Source organism: Nannospalax galili, unplaced genomic scaffold, assembly GCF_000622305.1.
Source record: "Nannospalax galili isolate Female #2095 unplaced genomic scaffold, S.galili_v1.0 scaffold116, whole genome shotgun sequence".
Lineage (NCBI taxonomy): Eukaryota > Metazoa > Chordata > Mammalia > Rodentia > Spalacidae > Nannospalax > Nannospalax galili.
Window position 1 is genome coordinate 126,972 of NW_008340206.1, and position 22,202 is coordinate 149,173.

Below are 22,202 nucleotides of genomic sequence, written 5' to 3' on the forward strand. Positions count from 1 at the left end.
ACATACAACGTCATACATTTTTTATTTTGACATCAGCATTTATCTGTTAAATTTTCACTTCTTGCTTTGTTTCCTTCAAGCACTTGATGGTTATGGATTGAAAAAGGTCAATCTTTTGTTTTTTCCTTGTTTAGTGCTTCTTTGAATCAGCATTTTACGACTATTGGTTATTGATTTACCAGCATGTTTAGTGCTTAATTTAGGCATAAAAAGCAACATGAATATAATTTCTCTTTAGTTTGCTTAATTTGGTTTCTTAGTGTTAGGCAGGGTCACACCATTTTGTAAAGCCCCTGCATTTTGTAAAGCACCTCCATTTTGTAAAACTCCTCCATTTTGGTTGAACTGTGACAGTCCCCAAAACAACAACAATTTGGTTTTCGGAACCAAAGTAACTTGGTTCCTTAGATTCTTGCCTTCTGCACCCTCATAGCTGGTTCAGAGTTGCCCTGACTGCAAACACATACTATAGGCTACGTCAGTCACGTGGCACAGAAGTCTCCCTTCCTCTGAAACCCATGAGAAGCCCTCCACGCCCTCATCTGCCTCAGTGTCCCCCTTGAGCCCTAAACTTCTTTCAAATTGTTTTCCTCTTTAAATTTGTAGAGATGGATTATGTTGCTTTTCTATACTGAATTTGGTTCTGAATTGTTACTGTGTATAACAATGACACATGTTCTAAATAATAGCTACATTTGAAGTAGTGAAAGCCATATTCTAGATTAATATTCCAATAGTTGGATTTTCTGAGAAACATCATCTTTAAATGTTGGGGTATCCCAAAGCTCAGTTCTATGACATCTTCTCTAAGTGTGAATGAAACGTCTCAGAAAAACTGCATCTTGAAACTGAGCCTTCTGCAAAAACCAGTCAACTGATGAGACCTTCAGTGATTGTGGAAAGTTTGGAATGTTGTATGTCCAAAGACTAATTAGAATTTATCTTTGACTACTTAAAGCCCCTAAATAGCCACTCCTTGCCTATCTTTGTTCCTGACTTAACATCTGTGATTAACAGATAAAAAAACCTTTTGGAATGTATTAAGAAAGCTCTAGCTCCTCTCCATCGAAAGACTGTCATCAGTTAGCCTATGAGGCCTATAGCTGAGCATTCTTATTTGCTATAATCACCTACTTAATGTTTCTACTAATGTGTTTGAGAAGTGTCTTAATTTATGACTTTGTTTTGTTACTATAAAAACTTCACAAAACTGTTTCCACATTGGAATATAGAATTTGGGGTAATCTGAATCTGTGTTCCCGGGCCATGGTCACACATATTTGTCTCCAGAATCAACTCTCTTATCCTCTTTGAGGTGAGAGCTGTGCTTTTGCATTGACACTAGCTATACTTTGTTTTTGGGGAAATCTCATCCAACTTCTAATTTAAAAAACACTGCTCCTAAATATCCTTGAAATTTTAGTAAGGCCAGTAAAATTACTGATAGAGGAATAAAAAAATAAAATGTAAGCTATAAGAAGCTTATTTCTTCTCTGAAGTCTAGAATTGCTTAGTAGTCTCTACCTTGGCAACTCCAATAGGGAAAGCAAACATACTTAACACTTACTTTTGTTTTCTAGACACAGGGCCTTGCTATGAAGCTTAGGCTGGCCTCAAACTTGTGATCGTCCTGCCTTAACCTCCTGCTGGAAAGCATCAACGAAGGTCTGGTTTTGGAGCCTTTGTACTCACTTTGGATATTTACCCTCAGATAGTCAAATATCTTATTCTCCTACATCATCGGGTCTTTGCTATCTAGTTAGAGAGGATGTATTAGTTACTGTGATGTATTAGTTGCTGTGATAAAACAACATAGCCAAGGCAACTTGTAGAAGGAAGAGTTTATTTGGTTACAGTTCCAGAGGGATAAAAGTCCTTCATGGTGGGAAGGCATGGCAGGAGGCAGCTGGAACAGAGAGCTCAGGACTCACATCTTCAGTCAGGCACAGGAAGCAGAGAGAGACAGACTAGAAGTAGGCAAGCTCTGTCCTCCCCAAACCAACCTCCCAATGACAAGCTTCCTCCAGCATGGCCACACCTCATAAAGGTTCCATGACCCTCCCCAAACAGTGCCATGAACTGGGGGCCAAGTATTCAAATATTTGGGGTCTATGGGGGACATTCTTATTCAAAACATCACAGAGGTTTTCCCTCATACTCAGTTTAATTTAGTCCTTCATGCTCTCTGGAGTCAAGGGCAGGCAGATTTCTTTGAGTTCAAGGTCAGCCTGTTTTACATAGCAAGTTCCAGGGCAACCAGGGCCACATAGTGAGAACTTGCCTCAAAAACCAACCAACCAACCAACCAACCAACCAACCAACCAACCGACCAACCAACCACTGAGGATTAATCTTCCTGCCTGAATCTACTGAGTGCTGAGATTGTTAGAGCTTGCCACGGTGTCTTGTTTATGCTGTAAAGGGAATCAAACCCAGGGATTCTTGCATGCTAGGCAAGCACTGTACCAACTGAGTTATGTTCCCAGCCACCAGTATTTATAGTAGACCAAAAAAAGTCAGAAAGTTCTTACAAAGATTGAGGAAGCTGGGCTACAGATGTAGCTCAGCGGTACTGTGCTTTCTTTATGTGCATGGACCAGGGTTTGAGTACTTCCTGGATTAGAACAATTAGCTAAAGTTGCAAAAAGACAGACTATAGGGGCTGGAGAGATGCCTCAGTAGTTAAGAGCGCTGGCTGCTCTTGCAGAGGATCCTGGTTCAGTTCCCAGCACCCCATGGTGGCTAATAACTATCTGCAACTCTGGTTCCAGGGGATCTGATGCCCTCTCTGGCCTCTGTGGACACTAGGCATGCACATGGTGCACATACATACATGCAGGCAAAATACTGATTCACACAAAATAAAAATAAATCTTTAAAAAGGAAAAAGACTATTGGATACTTGATTTTTAGACAATTTTGAACAGATCAAACCCCAAATAAACTGTGAATGGAGCCATTTATTCAGAATTAAAAAAAATGCTTTTCCATGGTATAAGAGGAGTTGATTAAAAAAGTACATCGATGAATTGTGTTTGATAAAAACTACTATGTGATGTTACTAAGATATATTTATTTCTATTTATTTTATCATGGTGATGGCTATGTCACACTACAAGCGCACCCCTAACCAGGGTCGATCATGCCGTGAGGACTAGACTTCATGGCAAGGACTTCTGAGAGGCCACCTTGCAGGACCAGAACTGGGGCAGGATCAATCAGGCCATAGGCTTGATGATTCATCCCCTTCCCCCCATTGGCCTAGTTCTTCATCTGTTTAAATCTAAACTCATGTCTGTACCACCAAAGGTGGGCTAAATATTTGACCTTCATCGTCCCATTGTGGCCAAATTGATTAAATTCTTTTCTTGTGTTGTTACTGTTGCTTTTCTGTCTGATGCCTGAGGTGAGTGTCCTGAACTAATTCTTTGAGCCATCCTCCTATCCAGCGTCCAGCCCTGGCCTGGGACCCTGATGATAATTTTTGATTTGGTTTACCCCTGTCTTCCCTGGTGGAGTATCACATGTCCTTTGAGGCTGTTCTTGGGGGACCTACTTAGCCTCTGTGAATGTTTTCAGCTTCTGCAGAACTTACTTTGTACTTAAGTGTCAGCAGTTACCATTCTACCTGTTACAGCTAGTTATGTATTTCTCTGATCACCAGCTTGGCAATTACTCATTTTTCTTTTCCTGAATCCCCACAGTATTGTTTTGAACACAGCATGTGCTCAATCAATCTTTACTGGATTGAGAGGAACTAAAGAAGTTCATGGTTGATTTTAGAAGTTTGTGGTTAATTTAGAGGTATGCATTTGCTGGGTTCATAACCCTTCAATCTTCCTTAGTACTTTTGTTAAGTTACTATGAGGTGTTTTGGAAAGGAAATAAGAAATAGCTGCACTTATCAATGGCTCGAAGAAGAGCCCTCCACCCACACTTCTTCCAAAGACAGGGGAGACCTTTTACTTTGACAGATCACTGGTATCACTTTTCTGCAAGTTTTCTTTTTTAAATTTTTCTAATTTCTTTCAAAACCCCGATTAAGTCTAGGCTAATTAGCATGGCTTCGATGTCTTGTATTTTATTTCATAAATTAAAATTAACTGAAGGGGACAAGAGAAGCCCTGAAGGCTCCTGTGAGCTGCTGGAGCAAGGTTAAAATTCAGACTCGTAGCTCATAAACAAGAAAAGAAATAGCTGTTAACATGGCCTTTGAATACCACAATGATAGCAGAGTTTAAAGACAAAATTAGATTGGCAAAGAACACGGATATAGAATGTAAATGTGTTTTCCGAGTTGGCATTTAAAAACCTTCTACAGAGGTCGTGTCTGAGATGCCGAAGCAATTGTTACACGGATGCAACAAACAAAATCAAATCATAGCACATAACAGATTCTGCACGTTCTTACTGTGCGCTAGCGTGGTTCTGTAGAAGGACGGCTGAAGGGCTGGGCCACTAAGCACATCTATTGAATTTTCAGTATCTTTGGAGCATCTAGAGAAGTACTTCTGGGTTATAAATCCAATGCCATGTCCGTAAGGCCACACAGCCACCCTGGTACACCTGGACTAGGAAACATTATAAAACCTGATTCTTTGTACTCTAAAATCTAACATACAAATATTGTATGCAATTAAAAATATGCCTGGTGATATGAAATGTCAAACTTTCAGAAGTCATATTATTAGAAAAACTCTAATTTAGGACCATTTCAGTGGGGTAGGGTGGGGGGTGTTGGTGGTCACACTCAGGGCCTTGCACATCCTAGGCAAGCACTCTGCCATTGAGCTACATCTCCAGCCACCTCCTTCACACTTTTTTTAAACACAGGGTTTCAACTATGTAGCCCCAGCTGTTCTAGACCAAGCTAGCCTCAAATTCACAGAGATCGTCTGCCTTTGCCTCCCAAGTGCTGAGATTAAAAGTTTTTTTTTTTGTATTTTAAAATTTTGAGTCTGAGTCCAAATTGTCCAGGTTGTTCTTGAACTCACCCTGTAGCCCAGGCAGGCCTTGAATTTGTGACCATTCTGCCTCAGCCTCCCAAGTGGCTAGGATTACAGGCGTGTGCCACCAGGCCCAGTTTATACTATTTATTAGCATATACTAATTGTACAAGATAAAGGCTCTAATTATGACAGCCTCGCACATCTATATAATGTGCTTCCCTTCTTTGTCTTTGAGGAAGGTGTGTCTCTACAGCATTGCACAGGCTTAAAAGACCAAGGGAAAGTGCGCGAACCCAAGCTCTCTTAGGCTGCCAACCTGGAGATTTTCCATAGTAAAGGGATCTGTAAATTACAAAGAGGAGGAGAAAGGCAAGGTTGTGTATTAGCGACAAAACCTAAAGGCCAGAAAACATGATCTGCGACTCTGTAAGAATCATCTGTGCTGTAAGTTCAAACTCAAGTTTAAATTCTTTATAAAAACAACACTGTACTGTAAAGGAAAAAACGAAGAAACAGGAATTATTTTACAGAATGTTAAAGTTAATTTTACTAGTTGCTGGGACTCCTTCGGAGATGGGAGACCTTTTCAAATCACACTTGCACCCCACCTCCCTGGTGAGGCACATCTGCTGTGATGAGCCACAGTCACTGAAGGGAGTGGGTGACAGCCCTTAGGTGAATTGAGGGAAAAAAAGAGAAGAGTTGAGTAGTCTTCTTTTCCCACAGGATTGTCAGGCGTATTTACTTTCCAAGATAAAATGAATCATTGGAAATGTCACTTAACTTTAGCCAATATTAGATAACTATATTGGGATATTTTTTAGGAAGATTTAGGTTCAAACTACTTATGCAAGTGAATAACTTGCAAGTTATGATTGCATTTTTTAAAATGGAAGCATAATGTTCTTATACAATGTTCTTTTTCACATGTCTTACTTCTGTGGCATTTATTGTAAGGAACAAAGCATTTCTGGAATGCTCATTTTAATTTCAAAGGCTAGGCTATTCTGTGGAAAACATTTGGTGCATGGAGGATCAGAACAATGGAGGAATGGGGGGGCAGCGACGTGAATTGTACACTTAAAATACTCTGCAAAGAAACAGTTCAGACAATGGCACTCATTCTTCACTTGAAACAAAAGTTTTAAACTAGGTGTTATAATTTGTTAAAATCTGGACAAATATCTTTTAACTCCGTGTAAACGGGAGTGAGGGTAACAAGATATTTGGCTTTTAGCATTTTCAAAAGACCATGAAATACATCAGCCTTTTTGATTACCTTCCCATCTTCTACTTATTAAGCTCTAATGTGCTTTGAACTACTGGAGGCTCCAGAAGCAGGATAAGATTAGGCCCCCCAAAACACCTTTGACAGTGATTCTGGTGACCAGATTTCTGTATCCTGGTTGTGCACAGACTGGAAAAGACACATTGTGTCTTATTGCGCATTTTTAAAACACTTTACCTTATTTAACCAACTCCTGACAGTGTCACGAGGCCTTTATGAGGTGGTTATGTGTGGGGTCCAACCCAGGGCATGATGTGTGCTAGGCAAGCACTCTACTGACCAGCTACATCCCCAGCCCCTGTATTTATAGTCAAAGCAAGGAAGCAAAGACTTGATGCAAAACATTCCACTCTGGGTCATGTACACAGGAGCAAAGCAAATTACAATAAAACAGGTCATTAGACACAGGGAGGGAATAGATCAGAGAAAAATTATTTCCATATTGTTTCATAGCTTGTAAGTTCTTAGTTCTTAGCTAAACAATGGGTCCAAATATCCATGTAAGCAGATAGCAAATGGTCCACTAGCCATCATTAGGCAAAATTACTACGGGATGCAGAGCAGGAAGGAGTTTGCATGTTGTGTTGTAAAAGATGTGGTATATAGGACCAGGTAAAGGTGCTTGCTGCCAAGCAGGATGACTTGAGTCCAGTCCCAGAGACTCACATGGTGGAAGGAGAGAACTTTCACCCCAACCAACAAAAAATAAATAACATAATGAAAAAAAGAGATGTGGTACACAGTTATCATAAACCTCAGTGGTTTGATGAAACACAAGAGCCTAGCCTGCTTTGTTTTAAAAAATACTTATTTTTAGCCGGGCGTGGTGGTGCATGCCTTTACTCCCAGCACTTGGGAGGCAGAGGTAGAAGAATCTCTGTGAGTTCAAGGCCAGCCTGTTCTACATAGTGAGTTCCAGGTCAGGTGGGGCTACAGGGAGAGCCTGTCTCAAAAAGACAATTTTAATTATTTTAAAATTTTATTTTGTTATTAGTACATGCATGCATGATATATATGGGGGCATATGTGCCATGGTATGCTTAAACTAAGTCATCTCACTGGCCATGTTTATTAATTTTTGATTGACAAGTGTGTATTTTTATGGGGTACAATGATGTCTTGATGTATGTATATACTGTCGAAAGATTCAAACAAGCTAATTAACAGAGCTAACACTTCACCAACTTATCATTTCAACCTCTGTATCAGAAGGAGTTCCAGGTTTCTAATTCTAAATTGTTTTTCCTCTCCTTTATAGAATTTTAATTTTAATTTTATTTTATAGAATTTAAATTTTTATAAAAATTTCTACTGGGATCCGAGGTTTAATTAAGAAATAGAAGCAGTGCAGCTTTTGTAAAGTAATTTGGTTGAACAAAATGAAAGTTTGTTTCCAAATGTATTTTTTGGTCCCTTTTTTAAATTTGAGAGTTTCACACATGCATGCATTTTGATCAAATCCAACCCCCATTCCCTCCTGTCCCCTCCCCTATCCCATCCTATCACTTCCCACCCAACATCGTGTGCTCTCTCTGCCTCTCTCTGTCTCTGTCTCTCTCTCTCTTGCCATTGAGTCTACTTTGCTCCCTGTATGTGCAGGGCCATCTACTGGAGTAGACATTAAGGGACCACATCCCTGAGGAAAACTGACTCTGTCCACCCTAGAAGCCATCAATTGCCAATAAGCTTCGCAACTAAGGTGGGACTTTATGAGCCTCACCTTCGTCTGTGCTGGGAGTTTGGGTGGCTCGGTCTTGTGCAGGTCCTGTGCATGCAGTCACAGCCAGCATGAGCTCATGTGTGCAATAGCTGTGTAACCTCTAGCAAATAATGTTTTGCTATAGCTATCTACTATCTCTGGCTCTTACAATCTTTACACTCCCTCTTCCAGAATGATCCCCGAGCCTTGGGTAGAGGGGCATGACATTGGTGTCCCATTTAGAGTTGAATATTACACAGTCTCTTATTCTGAGCAATTTGAGCAGTTGTGGGTTTCTGTACTAATTGCCACCTACTGCAAAACAAACTTCTTTGATGAGGAATGAGAGATGTACTAATCTATGGGTATAACTATAAGAACTTAGGGGGCAATTTAATACTATGTCCATCTAGCAAAGTAATTGTGTTATGTTCTCCCCTGGGTCCTATAAACTTGCAAGTCACAGATTTTTGACCCAGTTAATTGTGTCAGACATGAGTTCCATATTGTAGAGTGGGCTTTAAATTCAATTAGGTGGTGGTTGGTTACTCCCATAACATTTGTGCCACTATTATATCAGCGGGCATATCTTGCCAGGCCAGTCATGATTGTAGTTCACAGTGTTTACAGTTGGATAAGACTAAGTACTTTTCTCCCCTGGCAGCATAAATAGAACCTTTAGGCACCATGAGACCCAGCCAGCAGGAATGAAGCCTCCAGGTGCTATCAGTTTGGTTCTTCCATGTTCTGTCACTCAAGTGTGTGTGATCTTCAGCAACAGGGTCCTGCCATCAGATTCTGGAGGGTAACCAAGAGCAGTGGCAACAATCTGTAATGTGTGTATGGAGGCTTATGGGACCTCACTGACTAACAACTCCAAAAGAGGTAACCCCTGCCTCGCACTGAGGTTTATCTTTGATAACTGTGGTGTCTCGTAGAGACATTGTTCCCTGTTGTAGGGTAATTCCATTTAAACTCCTTATATATATGTATGTGTAAATATTTTAGAAAGGTTATACAGTAGTAGGCTTCCATATGATATTTTAAAAGAATTTTAGTATTATTTATCCCTCTCAAATTCCCTCTGCCACCCCATTTGCCCCTCCTCTTCTATTACTTCCCTTTCCAAATACATTTTAAATTTTCACTTCCAAACAATGTGTTTATCACAAGTTTGTTGGCATTTTTGCTAAGATTTATTTTTTGCTTTCTTCCCCCAGTTTTATTAAGATATCTTTTTTTGAGACAGGGACTCACTATGTAGCTCTAGCTGGCCTCAAATTCACAGAAATCCACCTGCCTCTGCCTCCTGAGTGCTGGGACTAAAGGTGGATTCCATCACACTCAGCTAAGGTATATTTGACAGTATTTATTATGTGTGGGCATATGTGCCACAGCAGAGCTCGGAGGACAGCTTGTGGGACTTAGTTCTCTCTTTCACTATGTGGGTTCCAGGGATTGAACTTGGATCATCAGGCTTGGTGCAAGTCCCCTTATGCACTGAGCCATCTTGCTGGCCTTTTACATTTGTACACACACACACACACACACAAATGTGTATATATAAATATATATATATATAATTTATGTTTTTATAGTATATACATTGATGTTTTGATACATACATATTGTAATGTGATTAAATCAAGAGAATTAGCCAGGCATGGTAGGTGCACGCCTTTAATCCCAGTGCTCAAGAGGCAGTTGGATCTCTGTGAGTTCAAGTCCAGCCTGGTTTACATAGTGAGTTCCAGGCTGGCTAGGGCTACAGAAAGATCCTGTCTCAGAAACACCCCCCCCCCAAAAAAAAATCAAGAGAATTAAAGCATTTCACTTCACATTGTTTTCTGTGGTGAGGAATTTTTGTTTGAAATAAATTTACAGAATTAAATATATGTTTATTATATATTCAGGTATTTAAAAATGTAGATGACACTAAAAAAGTCCCTCTCTTGTGGGCTTGGATAGCTTAGTGGTTAGGAGCACTTGTTGCTCTTGTAGAGGAACAGGTTTAGTTCTTAGAACCCACATAGTGGCTCACAACCATCTATAATTCCAGTTCCAGGGGATTTGATACCCTTTTCTGGACTCCATGGACACCAACCATGCATGTAGTGCACATACATACATCCAAGAAAAACAGTCATACACATAAAACAGAAATGAAAAGAAAAGTCCATTTAACTGTTTCATTCATGTAACATTTATTGAACACTTACTATGTTCATTGCTCTGAGTGTTGGGACAAAACGCATTGTATGTTTTCATGGACTTAACATTTTTAGCATTGAAACATACTATAGGCATGAAGTGTAAAAAAAAGTTAGGCTCTTTTCAGGGTTTTGAGGAGGAAACAAAGTAGGGTGAGGGGACAGAGTGGGAGAAGGTAGGGATGGGAGTGGTCAGGAAGGGCCTCTTGGTAGGCAACTTTGAGGGGCTTGTTGGAGAGGCCCAGTGATTCAGGAGAGGGCAGAGGGGAAAGATTAGAGGTTACAAAGGGAGAAGAGGCAGAGCCTAACGAATGTTTGAGCTTCATTCCTCTGAGGTAAATTCTGCTTTGTATATTTTATAGTAGATTAATTCCAATTTAATTACAATGAATTATTTTCCCTTACTCTAGGTAAAAAGTAATAAAGATTTTGTTTTATATTTTGGAGACTTCCACTTCTACCTCAACCTACCCTTTTTTATGAGAGACAAGGTCTCAAATAGCCTAGGTTGACCTTGAACTCAGTATGTAGTTGAGGATGACCTTGAACTTCTGATCTTCCTGCCTCTACCTCTTTATGTTACCTCTTTCCTCTACCTTCCAAGTGCTGGGATTACAGCTGTGTACCACCACACCTAATATAGGCTGTAGTAAGTCTCAAACCCAGGGCCTTAGACCTGCTAGTCAAATCCTCTACCAACTGAGACATACCACCAGACCACTTTCCCCATTTTTGACTTGTTAGGCACCATATAAAGTTTCCATAATTAAAGTGACCCCCCCCACCCCAGTCATCTCAGGCCTTCATCCAATAGTAAAATTTAGTGAGATTTAGTTGTCTGTGACTCTGCCTTCCAGTTCTCAGTTGGGATCTCTAGTGTCTGATACTCTGTTCTTGAAGGCATGTCTTGACTTCTGGGGATGTAACACAGTCGTGGGAATGAGTTACTGTGAAATAATTCTATTTCTTCTGGGCTGTAATATCTCAAGACCATGGTCTCCTTACAAGATATTTAATATGTTCCTTGTGTTTCTCCAATCTTAGGTCACCACACTGGTAAATTGTCCCCAGAATCCTTCCAATAGGAAAAAAGGATGCTCAAAAAAAGCCAGAGTCCTTCTGGCCTCTGTGGAGGAAGCAACTTGGAATTTGTTGGACAAGGGAGAGAAGGTTGCTCAGGAAGCTGCCGTTTTAAAGGAAGAACTGGGAGCTGTGCTTCAGGAAGTTCGCAAAGAGAGTGAGTAGGCTATACAGTCCTGGCCCCAAAGCGAACTGCATGTCCTTAGGGTGTTTGGTACCGACATAGATTTGTGAGTGTTTTGTTTTTGTGAGCTTGTGTTTATTAGCCTTGCACAGAGCTGTGGAGAGCCAGCTGTGGGAGGCAGAGAGGCTCATTAGGCAGCTCCAAGGCTCAGAGTCCCAGTCCTGACTCTTTGTCGGTTGTTCAGGCTCTATAGACAGCTCCCCACCTCCCACCATGCTGCAACTTATCGACAATAAACAAAGAGATGCTTAATGAAGCTGAAGACAGATTTGTCCATACATAAATAAAGTAGAAATTTCCTCATAAACAGTTGGGAGACAGTTTCCTCTCTGATGGCCTCAGAAAAATATGTATTTTTTATTTTTCAGTGTTTTAAAGATTGAGATTTACTGTTTTTTTTTTTTTTTGGTAATGCTTTGCATAAGCCATACACAACTCATACTGCTGCTTTGTATTATATAATAAAATCATATATTTTGCATTTTTATATCTTTGCTATGGTAACAACAATTTTTTTCTGCAGGATATTAAAAAATTAAAACTTAAAAAGTTTTGTGTATGATGTGTTTATGTGGTGTGTGTAGTGTGTGTGTGTGTGTGGTGTGGTGTTTGCATTTGTATGTGTACACTTAGCCATGTGGGTATGTGTGAAGGCCAGAGTTTGATGGTGGGATGTCTTCCTCAGTCACATTTTCTTTTTAAAAAAAATATTTTATTGGGGCTGGAGAGATGGCTCAGTGGTTAAGAATGCTGACTGTTCTTTCAGAAGACCTAGGTTCAAATCCCAGCACCCACATGGCAGCTAACAACTGCCTGTAACTCCAGTTCCAGGGGATCCGACAGCCTCTTCTGTCCTCCGTGGGCATTGCATGACACAGTGCACTTACCTACATGCAGGAAATACACATATAACACATAAAATAAAAATAATAAAATATTAATTAATTAATTTTTATTTTATGTGCATGTGTGTATTACCTGCATGTTTGTAAGTGCATCTAGAGTTGCAGACTGTTGTTAGCTGACATGTGGGTGCTGGAAATCGAACCTAGGTCCTCTGCAAGAGCAGCCAGTGCTCTTAACCATTGAGCCATCTTTCTAGCCCCCATATTATTATTTTTTGGGACAAGGTCTCTCACTGAACCGTGAACTTGCTGTTCTGTCTAGGCTGACTGTCAGCAAGCCCGTGGGTACTGCCTGTCTCAGTCTCCCAGTTCTGGGGTGATAGGCATATACTGCCACACCCAGCTGTTAAAAAATACTTTAATTCCTTAAGAATTTCATATAATGAATTTTGATCATATTTATTCCTCACTCTTCCCCTAACTGCCCAGCTTTCTTAATATGGGTGCTGGGGATCTGAACTCATATCCTCATCATTACTCAGTAAACACTTTACCTACTGAGCCATTTCCCAAGTCCTGCAGGATATTTTATTTTTTTTATTATTATTTTTTAGGACATTCAAAAGGTTTTTTGATTTACTGTTTATAAGTTTCATAAAACAACTAAATATTTTCCATATGCCATTTCTCTCTCTTGAGAACAAAATATCTAAAGCATACACAAAACATATGTAATGCACACACATCTGTATTATAATATGTATATATGCATATGTATTAGTTACTTTTTTTGTTGCTGTGATAGAAATATTGACCAAAGCAACTTATAGAAGGAAGAGTTTATTTGAGCTTCCAGTTCCAAGGGGCAAGAGTGCATCGTCGTGGGAAGGCATAGTAGCAGAGGTGGCTGGAGGAGGAGCGGAAGCTAAGCTCTCACATCGTCATGCAGGCACAGGAAGCAAGAGAGCAACTGGAGATCTGGCAAGGCTTAGGAACTCTCTAAACCTGCCCCCAGTGATGTGCTTCCTCCAGCATAGCCACACCTTTAAGAGCTCTCAAAACAGTGCCACCAACTGGGGACAAAATGTCCAAATACTTGGAGCCTATGGGGGACATTTTCATTCAAACCATCACAGTATATATGTGTATATACACATATATATTTACACACACATAATTTAATTTTTCTGTGTTGCTTCTAATGGAAGAAGATCTTTGGTAAATGTTTCCATAATTAATAATGAACATTTATAAAGCATAGAGTATGTTTCCAGGTGCCAATGCACCCAATTCCTACTGAATAATTCTGAAAGTCTAATATCTGCTGCCTGTGCTTTCCCCTGGATCATCATACCATACCATTCTAGGACCTGTTTCCAAAATAATGTTGGCTAATGGAGTGCTGATTTGTTCTTTACTCAAATAGATTTTTGTCATTCTTTTATGGTCATTTCTTTTTTTTTTTTTTTTTGGTTTTTTTGAGACAGGGTCTCTCTGTAGCCCCAGCTGTCCTGGAACTCATGTAGACCAGGCTGATCTTGAACTCACAAACTCACAGAGATCTGCGTGCCTCTGCCTCCTTAGTGCTGAGATCAAAGGCATGCGCCGCCATGTCTGGCACAGTCATTTCTTTTTAACTTAATGTTTTGTTCCTTTTTTATTGAATTTTTATGATTTTCATACAACATAATTAAAAATTACTTAATTTTCCAATTGAATTTTTGTGGTTTTCATACAACATAGTTTATGGTTAGGCCCCTCCCTCTCTGTACCTCCCTCCACTGCCCACCACCCAATTCAATGTACTCATATTTTTATATCTATATCATCTATATGTAATATAACCTATAGAGTCTGATTGGGGTCCCCCAATGTCCTTCAGTGTGGGTTCATCCACTGGGTCCATCAAGTGTCATTCCTGTAAGTCCCTGTCTCTCCCCCTCCCAGCAGTCATTGTTGCCAAAAGTTCCTTAGGTTGGGTTGGGGTTTCTTACCTGGTTCCCCATGTCTATGCTGGGATTTGTCTGGTTTGAGATTGCATAGGACTTGTGCATGCTGTCCATAAGGAAACAGTCTTCCAGATGGCCGATCAGTTACTCATATGAGCTCCTACAATATAATATGATGGTATTTAGATCCTCTCCCCATCTTCACATCTCCTTATTAAATGTACTTATTAAATGTATTTATATATATGTATATAATATATGTATGTATGTGTATATGTATATAATAAGGTCTATAGCTTCTAAGTTGTGTCTTCAAATGTCCTTCCATGTGGGTCAATCAACTGGAGCCTGGTTAAACTTCCAAGAGTTCCAGGCTTGAAAGAGACTCTTTCTGTCCCTCCCAGGAGCCATTTGTTGATACAGTTTCCTTAGATGGGGTTGGAGCTTCTTATCCATTTCCTCACGTCTATGTTGGGTTTTCTTTTCTGGCTTGAGCTTACATTGGACTTGTGCATGCTGTCACATTGCTGTGTGTTCATATGAGAAACTGACCAGCTGTCAGGAAAACTCTGTTCTCTTGTGGTTGTCGACCATGTCAGGCTCTTACAATCTTTCCACCCCCTCTTCTGCAATGATCCAGGAGCCTTGGTGGGGTGGGGGTGGTAGTGGCAAAAGTTTGATATAGGTGTCCTATTCAGGAGTAAGTACTCTTTCAGAATAGTTTAAAAAGAACCATTCAATGAGTTTTGTCAATGGAATGATACTGTGTTCATTATTTGATGCAACTAACTATTTTGGGAGGGAAAGAAAAGTTGAATTTTCTTGTTTGGCTTTATAAAAAATGTTTGGAATGTCTAAATATTTTTCTTCCCCAACCTCTAGTAAAACTTTAAGAAAATCAGAAGGAGCCAGGCATGGTGGTATTGTAATCCCAGCTCTAGGGAGGCTGTGGTTCAAGGTAGTGAGTTCTATGCCAGCCTGGGCCTGTCATTCATATATATATATATGTATGTATATATATATATATGACATATATAATATTTTCTAATTAGATAATTAAATATATCACAATCAACTTTAAGTCAAATGTTTTCATATTTTGGCTATTATAGATATTACTGCAGTGAACATGGAGATCATCTGGTGTTTTTAATTTTTCAGGAGTTTCTGTAATGGTTTTTCATAAGGAGCACTACTTGCTATATACTTTATAAACAACTTATAGGGACTTTTTTCAGATGACATATAGAAAGCAGGTCAGTTTAGACTCTTCCTTCTTTGCCTACACTTCTAATTTACCTCTAAATTCATCAACTTTTCCTTTCCCTGTCTCTTAGATAGATTCGTTATTTTTGACTCTGCTTCCTGAATTCAGGATTACTGTTTTGGTCTTACCCTAAAGTCAAAGAGATCTTAAAAAAATTTAAATTACATTTATTTATTTATTTATTTACTTATTGTTTATTTATTTTTGTATGTTTGTGTGTGTATGTGTGTGGGTGCATGCATGCCACTGTAAACATGTAGAGGTCAGAGGAGAACTGGCAGTTCTCTCCAGCTATCATGTGGGTTCTGGGGTTTGAATGCAGGTTTTCAGGTTTGGCAACGAGTGTCTTTACCCACTGAGCCATCTTACCAGCTTTCAAATAGATCTTTTAAAAATGAAAATAATGGCTGAGGATGTAGTTCAGTGAAAGAACACAGCACATGCAAAACCCTTGGGTGGATCCATCCACAGCACCAAAAAAAAAAAAAAAAAAAAAAAAAAAAAAAAAAAAAAGATAAATAATGTTGAAAATAATGCTAATATTCCTTTCTTGCTTAAAAAATATTAAGTAGCTGTTGAATGATTGCATCAACTGACTCTCTGGATAGTTTTAACTTTGAAACTCAAAGTATTTCCTACATTAGCTCCCACCACCCTCTCCCATTGCATTTCCTGGCATTGCTGCTGTACCAAACTCTCCTCTAAATAAGACCAATTCGTGGTGTCTTTGAAGCTGACTCTGCTTGCCACCATACCACCAAAACAGATGCACTTGTTGTGTTTTGAACAGTCCACATACTTTATGCCTCTGTATCGGCCATTTCCTTTGTCTGGATTTCCCGGCTCATTCAGCCAGTTTTTACTCAGCAAAGTCCGGCCCGGGTTAGGTTTTACAGGAAGTTCCTGACTCCCAAAGTTCCTGACTCCTGCTCTACACAGACGCTGAGCATCTACTCAAAGACTAACCCCTTCATAGAGCAAGCACTTGTTTAGGGAATCTAGACTTTTAATTAGCAGATACTAAGCCTTATTTGATTTCTAGTACCTGATGAAAAATGTTTGTTAAATACATTTAAAAAATAAAGAACCAATTTCTTTCACTTTATAAGATTTTGTAACTTAAAAAAATCTTAAAATTTTTTTACTTATTTTCATTTTATGTGTATGTGTATGAGTGTATTGCCTGCATGTAAATGAACCCTGAGTATGCAGTGCCCACAGAAGCCAGAAGAGGGTGTTGGATCCCTTGGACCTGGAGTTACAGACGGTCATTAGCTGCCATGTGGATGCTGGAACCAAACTTGGGTCCTCTGTGAGGGCAGCCAGTGCTCTTAATCACTGGACCATCTCTCCAGCTCCTAAAATTTTGTAACTTAATCTTAAATCTTGTGAGAAGAGGCCTCTTACAGTTTGGTAAGCAATATGAGCCCAATTTTGATATTATTTTTGTAAATGTAAGCTATTTGACAGCATAATTTCTATATATTGCCCTGTAATTTATAATAAATATGTAAGGCATTGGTCACTGTCACAAGGGAACAATAATTTTCATGGCATTTGCTTGTTTTCAAGGTAAAGAAATCTTTTTCAGCCTGATATAAAATCATTCTTTTCTTTCCTTCCCTCCTTCTGTCCCTCTGTCCCCCCACCCTTCAAATTTGGAGACAAGGTCTCTAAAACTTACTATGGCCTCCAACTTACTATGTAGCTGAGGATCACCTTGAATTCTTGATTTTTTTCCTGCTTCTCTCTCCCAGATACCTAGATTATAGGCATATGCCACCATGCCTGACAAACATGTTATTTAAAAAAGAAACTCTCAGAGAAATCTGGATTCCAGACTTATGCAGTAAATGTTTCATGGTGTTCTATTATAATGCGTGAAATATTTCTGTATGTCATATGCAACACATGCAACACACACACTTCCTTGAAGTGCTTTATACTCTTAATTCTTTTGGCAAATGGAAGGGAACTACCACCACGTTAGTGTGGGAGGACAGCATGGAGCTAGCACATGGCTCTGCAATCTGAGGAATGCTTATCTATGGATGGCAGAGAGAGGACAGAGAGAGCATTGTTCCCCAAACTTGGAAGGAATGTTAGCTGAATGGTGGGGCTTAATAAGCAGAAGAATGGATTCTGATTTAACGCACTTTCTATAATGCTGGAAACATATTTTAAATAGTCCCTGCCCTCCTTTATTAAAAGGGCGTTGTTTAGTGCCATGTGAAGGTCTAATGAGAAGCAACTAATAAAATTTAAGGCATGTGGAAAAGTGGAAAAAATCACTGGAAATAGAGGATAGCTTTATTGATGTATTTACTGAGTTATTTTCAAGAAGAACTTTGAGACCAAGTTAGAAAATGTTTCATTCTAACAGAGACACAACCTCATGACAAGACTCTATTTTATTCTCTTTCACTGCCTTTAGGGGCTTACTTAGAAATATGAAGTAGTAGATGAGAACAGTTGTGTTACCTGAAGAATGTGCCCATGGCAGGTGAACATGGATAGAGGGCGGAGATCCAGCAAAGGGGTCCACCTTGAAAGAGATTGCTTACAGTTTATTCCTGATCTCATAGCTCACCCACGTAGTAGTACAGTTATGTCCTGACACAATATCCAATCTGAAATTTTATTCAAATAGTTTTAGATTATATACATAATTACATGGTGATTAGGTAAGAAGTATTTATAATGTGTAGATTACATGTTTTGATTACAGCACATACACTTCCTTTGGAGAGCACTAAAGTCCTACAGTAGCCACTACAATCTATAGACCTTGTTTCTAAGCCACACACATTAATGCTGCTTAGTGATTTGCTGAACAATAATGCATATTCAGAAAGGTACATAGACTTTTGTGACCAACTCAATACATTTTCATATACTGGACTCACACTCAAATGTAACCTCCATCCAGATAAAGAAATAAAACATTTCTAAAATTCAAGAAGTAGCCCTTGCGCCCCAATCAGTTATTGCTGCTCACCTAAAAGGTAACCATTATCCTGATTTCTATCACTATAGGTTGCCCTAGCCTTTTTTGAATTTTATATGTGTGAGATCATATAGCCTGTTATACTTTAAATCTAACTTCTTTTGCTCAATGTTGCAATCTGTGAAGTCTTATCATATATTAGTTTACTCCTTTCATTGAATGAAAATAAATTAGTTATCTATTCTATTGCTGATGGGCATTTAAATTGTTTCAGCTTTTAGTTTTAATGAACATTAGTGACATATATGAATTTGTGCACTATTTTTCATTCATGAATGTAGATGTTTCTTGCATTCAAGCTAGGAACAAAATCTTTAGGTTATGAAGTTTGCACATGATTAGCTTTAGCAGATGTTGGTGATTTCCTGAAATGGATTTTTCATTTTCTCATGAGTACTATATATGAGTTCCATTTGCCCTACATTCTGATAAGTTGGAAGCAGCAACTGTTAGTATTTTTAATGCAATGTATGCAGTGGTATTTCATTATAGTTTTAGTTTATGTTTCTCTGACAACTTTTTATATGTTCTGGTATGGGTCATTTGGCAGTTGCCAAGAATTAAAAATATATTCTCCTTTTCATTATATTGGACATTTTGACATTCTAAAGTTCTTAATTTAAAATTTAGTTTTTGGAAATTTTTATGGGTAGAGATTTTTATGTTGGTCAAAAATTGTTAAAAATACTATGAAATATAAGAGACTCTCTTACATTACCATTTAGAGCCATTCTTTGAGCATATTTGTAATAATTACCTTAAATTCCTTATTTGATAGTTATAGTATCTGACTCCTCTGGATTCTGTTTCTATTGGCTGATTTTTCTTTAACAATCAGTCACACATTCTTGTTTGTAGTGATGTTTGATTATATATACCTGACAGAGTTGAAAGTCGATTGTAGAGATTCTGGATTCTCTTATTTTTCTCTGAAGAGTAAGTTTTGCTTTAGCAGGTGATTGGCTACTAACCAGTTTCCAGGATTTGTTCAACCTTTTAAAAACATTGAGCTGGGTTTGATTTTACCTTCATCTTACAGAGAATCTTAGGGGTGCAGAGTCCTTGGGATACAGTTCTTACTTTTACAGGATGGACTTTGTGAAGTTTCAAAGGATGATGTGATGTGTTTATCAAACCTATTTGGCTTAGAGATTTCTGTTTATGAAGAGAGTAGTAATTAATATAATAGCACAGCTTTTTGAAATTCATTTTTCTTTTTACTTACTGGGTTCATGGACATTGCCCTAGTGCTATAGATTTTAGGAAAATGTACGTGTAGTTTCAAAGCACCATCCATCCATAGTTTTCTCTTTCATGAGATCTTACCCTTAGTTTACATTGGCTTTGTCCTTCCCGAACTGTCCTGTGACATCTCAGCTCGTAGGAGTGTGCTTTCTGTCTGTTCTAGTTGTCCACGCCACACTGACAAGGATCACACTGAGAAGTCCTCATAGGAAATGACACATGAATGTAACGCTAGGTGTAAGTTTCTGTCTTTCAAGAGTCACATCTTCAGCTTCAACTTGATTTTGATCCTTCTCATGTCCCTCCATTTGTTGTTTGTCATATTCTGTCTGCTGTCTTTGAGAGGAGCAGGTCAATATATGTTATTCCATCACTATCAGCTTGAGATACAGATATCCTCATTTTTGATGTCCTTTTTCTTAAAGATTTATTTAAAAAAATTGTGTGTGTGTATCTGTGTGTAAGTACATAGGCGTGAGGGTGATCGTGGAGGTCAGATGCATTGGATTCTCTAGAGCTGGAGTCCCAGAGGATTATGAGCCGCTTGACATGGGTGCTGGGAATCAAACTCAAGTCTTCTGGAAGAGAGTACAAGCTCATATTTGCTGGGCCATCTCTCCAGCCTTGATGTCTAGTTTTACTTCTGTGTATATAATTTTAAGTTTGAAATTAGTTCCTCTCATTGGTTGAAGATGCTATTTCTTTTTTGTATATTTTTAATTGAATTTTTTTGTATTTCATATATAACATCTTAATCATCTTTATACCCCCTTCCCTTCTCCACCAGCACTCTCCCATAGTCCCCACTGGATTCCATGCATTCTGTCATTCATGTTCAGGTGTATTGAGTCAAACTAGTGTCCCCAGATGTCCCTCAGTGCAGGTTCATCCACTGAGGTCTAGTCAGCCTATCTAGAGTCCCTCCCTTAAAGCAGATCAGTTCTTCCTCACCCAGCAGTGATTAGCTCACCAGTAGTTGTTGGGTTAAGATTGGGGCCTGCTGCCCATTTCCACAGTTCTGTGCTGGGTTTTTGTCTGCTTGGGTTTACGTGGGTCTGATTTCTTTCCATCCCTCATTCTGTGGTTTCTACTGAGTTAGCTGTCAGCATTATTTCTGTTCCTTTGAAGTGACCACATTTATTTCTCTCTGGCTCATTTTAAGAATTATTTTTCTTTCTTTATTGCATTTAGTAATATTATTAAGACATTCTTTGATTTGGTTTTATTGGTATTAATCCTGCTAGAGGTTTTCACTACTTGTAAATCTATGATTTGGCATATTTCATCTATTTTGGAGAACTTTTAACATTTTCTATTCCTTTTTAGCTTTTTAGACAATGATTTTGCTTGATTAAAAACATTTACTTTATTTTTATTTTGTGTGTATGAATGTTTTGGCTGCATGTATAATTGTGCACCGTTTGTGTGCCTGGTGCTTGCAGAGGTCAGAAGAGGGCGCCGGATGCCCTGCAACTGGAGTTACAGACAATTCTTAGCTGCCATGTAGGTGCTGGGAAATGAACCTGGGTCCTCTGTAAGAGCAGTGATTGTTCTTAACTGCTGAGCCATCTTTCCAGCCCCGAGACAATGAATACACTTTGTATTCCTAGACATTGAGAACTGCATGCTGTTCTCAGTGCCCAACTTCTAAAGATGGTACTTTCCCCTCCGTGTGGGAAAACATGCTGATACATGATCCGTTGTGGCAGCCGAGCTAACCCAAGATAACTCGCTTTGTTTGAGAGACTCATTGGCAGCACAAGTTGTCTTTAAGAATAAATTCTATGCCAAATCATAACAAAGATACTGTTTAGTTTCTAGATGCAGAAGAGGAAACTGTTGAAATTGTTGATGCGAAAACACAACTTTCATCTCAAAGGGGATAAAAGGTAGTTTATTTTGAAGCCAAATATGAGTGACCATGGGCAAGGAGCTTAGATTTAGGTTATGTTCCAAAGTGGTAATGGTTTGATGAAATTTTTATAGTAACAGAACAAGGAAAGTCATAAATCAAGGCAGTGTTCAAATCCATTGATGGAAGTTTTGTAGCTGTACTGCCTCAGATGCCCTCCAATGGCATTCTTCACTTTTTGGTTGGTGGAAACCAGGATCTGCTAAGTTAATACATTTCAAAAGGTTTCACCTGATAGTCACAAGGATGTTAGATCAGACTCAGAGGTGGAAAGGAGTGGCTAACAAGGAGGCTAAAGATAGCCCACTATAAATTTAAATTAGGCTCTGGACCTGCAGCATTCCAACCTCCCCTCAGTCTTAGAAGTTCTAATCCATTAATCAACTGTGCAGAAGGTTCTGTAAAAGGAGCAGCTTCTTTCTGGGAATTTTCATTCACATAATTTACTTTTACTGTAGACTGAGTAATATTTGGAGATCCCAACAGTGTTGATTGGGGGTGGGCTCTCTGTTATTCAAAATTTAGCTTTTACCTTCACCTAGAAAAACATTTCAGCTGGAGTTACAG

At 38.9% G+C, this 22,202-nt stretch overlaps 1 protein-coding gene across 1 annotated transcript in view; it reads left to right on the plus strand.

The window, feature by feature from the left end:
- Positions 1–22,202, plus strand: part of Ctnna3 (catenin alpha 3) — a 1,668,564-nt gene that overhangs the window by 67,966 nt on the left and 1,578,396 nt on the right. Inside the window, exon 3 of the mRNA XM_008835377.2 lies at positions 11,191–11,383. Within this exon, the coding sequence (XP_008833599.1) occupies positions 11,191–11,383 (193 nt within the window). The remainder of the gene's footprint in view (positions 1–11,190; positions 11,384–22,202) is intronic.